This window comes from Monodelphis domestica, chromosome 3, assembly GCF_027887165.1.
Source record: "Monodelphis domestica isolate mMonDom1 chromosome 3, mMonDom1.pri, whole genome shotgun sequence".
In the NCBI taxonomy this organism is placed as follows: Eukaryota; Metazoa; Chordata; class Mammalia; order Didelphimorphia; family Didelphidae; genus Monodelphis; species Monodelphis domestica.
The window spans coordinates 73,432,940-73,439,262 of NC_077229.1; the positions used below are offsets into that span (position 1 = coordinate 73,432,940).

General features: G+C 48.7%; 1 protein-coding gene across 1 annotated transcript; it reads left to right on the plus strand.

The window, feature by feature from the left end:
• The first annotated feature begins 1,702 nt into the window (after window positions 1-1,702).
• On the plus strand, window positions 1,703-3,832 carry LOC103092471 (growth/differentiation factor 15). Its single transcript, XM_007489234.3, has 2 exons — window positions 1,703-2,094; window positions 2,688-3,832. The coding sequence occupies exons 1-2, from the start codon at window positions 1,749-1,751 to the stop codon at window positions 3,407-3,409; spliced, it is 1,068 nt and encodes a 355-aa protein (XP_007489296.1). The 5' UTR covers window positions 1,703-1,748; the 3' UTR covers window positions 3,410-3,832.
• The last annotated feature ends 2,491 nt before the right edge of the window (window positions 3,833-6,323 follow it).

Consider the following 6,323-nt stretch of genomic DNA (forward strand, 5'->3'; position numbering starts at 1 on the left):
CAGAACCAGTCTGGTGGAAGGTCCCCCACCCCAAAAGCTACCTGGTCATTTCCCAAACCAACTGTTAAATGTATTCCCCTGGGCCAGAAAGAGAAAGAACTCACACTGGAGGGGGGGGGGGGTCAGAGTCTAATGTTTGGGAGGCAGGGCTCAGAGATGAGATGATCTCATTTATTGTGACCTCCTAAGGAAAACAGGCATGCCTTTGAACTCTTCTGTGCCCTTGAACTGTTTCCAGGGCCACTTCAATGGGCCAAAATGTGAATGAGTTCAAATCCTACTTCTTTTTATTTTTAACCCCTTTCTTATCTTAGTATCACTTCTAGGACAGAAGAGAATTGTTAGGGCTAGGTAATAGCAATAGAAATTAAGTAGCTTGCTCAGGATCATAAAGATAGGAAGCATCTGAGGCCATATTTGAACCTAGGACTTCTCCACTCCAGGCCTGACACTCTATCCACTATACTACCTAGCCATCCCCAGTTCCTACTTATGGTATTTTCTACTCAATACCCTTGGGTCTCGGTTTCCTCATTTGTAAAATGGACTAGATAACTTTTAAGAACTCTTCCCATTCTAAAGTGAGCATCCATCAATCAAATGTGGCCTCTGATACTTAACTATTTGTATGACTTTGGGGCAAATCTCTTACCTTCTCTATGTCTCAGCTTCCTCTTCTATCAAATGAGAGTGTCTGACTAAATGATTTCTAAGGTCCCTTCCAGCTTTTAGTATAGGATCCTAGGACTTCTATGCTGTCTCATTCTATAGAATTTTTTTTCTCCCACCCAGGCCCTGTCTCCCCTCCCCTTAAGCTCATCCCCCCCAAACCCTATTATCAACTGGGTTTTTGGGAACCCCAGGTTTGCCTCTGTCCCCTGAGAACTCCCACCCACCCACCCAAGGAAGTCCCAGACTCACCTGTTTCAGACTGAACAATAGACCTCAAAGTACCTCATGATCCCAATTTAGAGAAGATTGGCATGCAATCAAGTATTAGGGATCCTTTTTGTCTCAGCAGTTTCTCCCCTTGCATCAAAGTCCTCTTGGATTTTTCATTTCCTTGTTGCCATGGTAAAGCCAATCAATCATACTTCTCTGGCCTTGGTTTCCCAAAAGGTATACCCCTATGTTCTATTATTCTGTGGAAAACCATCTCCCATCGAGATTCAGAGTCCCAGAGCCCTTGACTCTGTGTGGCCCCCAATATTGGACACTACCTTTTTCCTGATTAAAGATGTGCTTTTGCTGACTACTTTAGTTTTCCCACGTTAACACAACTGACTGACTAAATTAGGTAGGGCAAGTTTCTCCTCTGGGTCTGTTTCCTCTCTGTATCATAAAAAGTCTGGACCTCTAAGGGCCCTTCAGGCCTTTACATCCTTTATTCTAATACTCCACCTGTAGACGCAATCGGAGAGGAACGGAGGGAGTAGGTACTGGGTACTGGGGAGGAAAGGTGGAAGGAGAGAGAGGAAGGGAAGAGTCAAAAGTTGCGCTCTCCTGGACGATCCTCCCGTGTCCTGTGTCATTTCTCCCTCTCTCCCTCTCTCTTCCGCCCCCCTCCCCCCCCCCCCCAATCCGGACAAAGCCGGAAAACGGTTTTGTTTACTCCCCAGCAGAGGCGGGGGCGGAGAACCTGAGAGGGGCGGAGGAGGCCACTGGGGCGGCAAAGTCCAGCTCAATATAAGGACAAGTCGGGTCAAGCCCATTCATTCTCCTCCGCCGCCCGCAGTCCTGTTTCCACTATGGTGAGTTTCTCCATGTGCCCCATTCAGCTGCGGCTCCTGCCACCGATGCTGCTGTTGCTGTTGCTGCCGCCGCCTCCGACCAGTGGAGCCGAGCCTCAGCTGATGCATCAGGAACGCAGCGCGGAGCTCGAAGCCATACGCAGCGCCATCCTGGGAAGGCTTGGGCTGTCCAAGCCCCCCGACGTCCGTCCCCCTCTTCTCAGTGCCACGGAGGTCCGGAGGCTGCGGCGCCGCTACGAGGAAGCACTGGCCCAGCTGAGGACCAACCGGAGCATGGAGGAGACCGACCTACACAGTAGTTCGGGTCCCAGTATTACCAAGGTCCGGATCCTGGCGCCCAAAGGTAAGCGATCTGAGGGTCCTGAGCCTTGCCGGGATAGGAATAGAAAGGCAGATGAGAGAATGCAGAATGACAAAGCTGTCAGAGATCTTAAAACTTTCGAATATCCATTTAAAAAAAAACTTTTTTGACACAAGAGGAAACTGAGGTCAAAAAGAGAATCAAAGCCAGGATTAGCTGTTAAGTCTCCGAACTTCCAGGTTCACGTCTCTCAGCATCTCTGCTCCCCACTCCTGGCCGGGAGAGGAGTCTCTGGGGCTCAGACTGTGTGCCAAATGACCCATGGGGATTAGGGACCGAAGTATGGAGGAAAGGGGCAGAGATGCCTCCTGAGATCCTAAGGTCACTGTACAAAGCCAGAAAGGAAGGAGGGCACTGCCTCAGTTTTACAGACGTCCGAGGTACCGGGGAACTGAAAGTGGGGGTGCTGAAAAGCTTGGCTGAGTCTAGAAACCGGATTGGAAATTAGAAGCCAAATCTGTCCCCAGGTGACTTTGTGGGAAAGGGACCTGGAGCAGAAACCCGGCTAGGAGAAACCCCCGGGCAGAGTGGATAAACCCTCCAACGCCTTTCCCGTTTCCTCCCTCTTTCCACAGTGGAGCTGAGCCGAGACGCCTCCAACCTGCGCTTCCACCTGCTGCTCGACCGGGAGGCGCTGCCTGTGGAGATGCTAGAGAAGCCGCGGCTGATGAGCGCCCAGCTGTGGCTGTTTCTGCAGCCACCTTCCCCGCCCCCTCGGACTGAGGGGGCCACCTTCCCGCTAGAAGCTGAAGCAAAAAGCCTGAGGTTCGACCTGACGCGGCCGCTGCGACGCTGGCTCAGACCAGGCCGGACCGCTGCGCCCCAGCTGCGGATGCCCCTGGCTCTGCCTCCCAGCATGGCCCCGGAGCTGCTCCGACGGCCTCCGGTCCCGCGCGCCAGCCTGCGCGTCAAGTTCCAGACCCCAGCGGGCAGGAAGAGCCGCAGGGTGCGGGCGCTACAGCCGGATAAGGACTGCGAAGAGGGCAGCGGGAGCCGCTGCTGCGCTCGCTCGCAGCGCGTGTCCTTCCAGGAGCTTGGCTGGGCAGACTGGGTGCTGGCGCCGCGCGAATACGAGATGCGCTTTTGCGAAGGCTCCTGCCCGCACAACTACCGGCCCGCAAGCCTGCACGCACAGCTCAAGGCCCGCCTACACAGCGTGTCCCCTGCCGCTGTGGGCCCACCCTGCTGCGCGCCCTCTGCCTACGAGCCCATAGTGCTCATGCATTATGGCAGTGATGGGCAGGTGACGCTCACGCCCTTTGAAGATCTGGTCCCTACAACTTGCCACTGCGCATGACCCAGCGCGACCTGGGGGGCTCCTGCGCTGCAAAGTCAAGGGGCTGGACATTAGCGAGCTAGGATGGACCACACCTAGCTTCCCTTCTCCCCAGCCCAATCAGGCAGCCCAAAGCTGACCTCTACACTGCAAATCCAGAGTGGCTGAAGAAGGGGTCCGGGGTGGCCACTTGTGGCACCTGTCATAGCTGTGGCCAAAGAGTGGAGCTGAAGCTGGCCCTCCTTAGCAGCTATGTTTCCTCCCTCCTGGCTTGGGAGAAGCAGCCTTATTTATAGTCATATTTATCTATAACTTATTGGGATGGGGGGACGGGGATTTGTACAACTCTCATTGCTTGGCTTTTATTTATAATGGACACTGTTACAGAAAGAATCTTCTGTTACTTTGAAAAGGGAATTTAAAAATAAATCCTAAAAAACTGAATTACGTTGAATCTTGACTTGGGAGCAGAGGAAAGGGTTTGGTCAGAAAAGAAGAATGGTAGCCTCTATATACAGACCTAGCTGTGAATTTGGTCAGGTCCCTTCAAGGTTATTAGCTTCATCTGTAAAATGGGGCTAAGCATAGTCCTACCCAGCTGTTGTCAGGAAAGAGCCCTTACTTAGGTCAGATTAATATTCAACTGAAGTCATTATTCATGATCTCAAATTATCTCACTGCTCCTCTACCATTCTCTCCCCAAGGAACTCACAAGGAACCCACAATGGCCAGGAGGGTGGTGGACATCCTGGAACCCTGCACAGCCTTTTAAAAATTTTATTAAAGCTTGTTTTTGTTGTTGTTAACAACACACATTTTCTGCCCCCACCAGAGTATTATCTTCCTGACAGTCTAGCAGAGAATAGTATAATAGTAACAGAGATAATAGCAAAAGTCCCTTTGACTGAAAATAAATTGTGGACCTGATTTATTCCAGTTAGAGTAAGTCACCAGATGGAGTTGTGAATTGATCCAATTATTCTGGAAGGCAATTTGGAATTATGCCCAAAGGGCTTTAAAAGGTTGCATGGGGGGAAGCTAGGTGGCTCAGTGAATTGAGAGCCAGGCCCAGAGGCAGGAGGTCCTGGGTTCAAATATGACCTCAGACACTTCCTAGCAGTGGGACCCTGGGCAAGTCACTTACCCCTCATTGCCTGGCCCTTACTACTCTTCTGCCTTGGAACCAATAAACAGTATTGATTCTAAGATGGAAATAACAGTTAAAAAAATAAAATAAAAGATTGCATGCCCTTTGTCTAGAAGGGTTGTACAAAAATATTCATAGTATCGCTCTCTGTGGTGGTGAAAAATTGAAAAATGAGGGAGTGTCCCTCAATGGAGGAATGGCTGAACAAACTGGTATCAGATGCTGATGGAATGCTATTGTGCTGAAAGGAATAATGAACTGGAGGAATTCCATGAGAACTGGAACAACCTCCAGGAAGTGATGCAAAGTGAGAGGAGCAGAATCAGGAGAACATTGTACACAGAGACTGATACACTGTGGCACAATCAAATGTAATGGACTTCTCCATTAGGGTCAATGCAGTGATCCAGGACAATTCTGATGGACTTATGAGAAAGATGCTATCCCTATCCAGAGAAAGAACTGTGGGAGCAGAAACACAGAAGAAAAACACCAGATTTATGACTTGTTTACATGGGTATATCATTTGGGGTTTTGGTTTTAAGAGATTATTATAAAAATGAATAATATGGAAATGGAAGAGGAGAGGGAGACAATATGAATCATGTAACCTTAGGGAGAAGTTTCTAAAAAAAAATAAATAAAATAATGTTTTTTAAAAAGAGTAAATGTGGTTGGGTTTTACATATGTGAATGTTTCCTAAGAAGCAAAGACAAAAGTTTAAGTAAAACCAACCTACAAGGTAAAGTATATGAAACAGTTTGCACCTATGGTCCTTCCTAGCTCTTTACCAAGGAGAGAAAAGTATTTCCTCATTTGTTCTTCTGGTCCAAGACAACAGCAACAACAACTGGTACTTATTATACTGCTGTAAGATTTGCAAGGTACATCACATTTGTTATTTCATGCGATTCTCACCCACAACCCTGAGAGGTAGATCCTATTATAATTCCCATCTTGCAGGTGTCAAAACTGAGGCTGAGAGACTTGTCCTAGGTCAAATGTCTGAGACAGGACACAAATTCAGGTATTCCTAAATTCAAGTCCTATACTTTGCCATCTGGCTGCCCAATATATGCTGTAATTTTGTGCTCACAAGAATCCTAGAAAATAAGTACCCTGCCCATTTTACAGAGGAGAAAACTAAGGTAAGTACAGGTTTGGTGAGTCACCCAGGGTCACACAGCTAGTTAAATTTCGGGAGCAGGATTCAAACTAAGGTTTCCATGACTCCCAATGCCTACACACTATCCACTTTGACCCTCTATCCAGATTTGACCCTGGGTCCTCAAAGCTGAGGTCTTCTTTGGTTGAGCCAATCCACCTGTACCGATTTTGACTCTGGACCCAACTGATGGCCCTTGGCTGTTCTCCAAAGATCACAGAAGTACAAAACTCTAGTCCAACCCATACCCAAAGGGAAATCCTGCTATAAGCTGCCTGACAAGTGGTCCACCTAAGTTCAGAGAAGTTCATCTCACCACCTGGAAATTTTTGACTGAACAGCTTTGAAGACTGTCCTGGGAATACTCAAACTCATTGTGCATACATGAAACATCTCCTCACTAAGCACAAGTTGTAGCAAAGTCAGAATTTGAAACCAGGTCTCCTGTGATGACCACACCAAGGTTGCCTAAGGCTCATAAGGGGGAGGAGGAAGGGGTGCCCAAAGAGTGATGGAAGAGGGAAGAGGCTGAGTAGACAAGAGGTGCCCAAAAAATGTCCCCACAAACAGAGGGAGGATGAACCCAAGTGGTGCTTTCTACTCTCTGCCCCCATCAGATCTA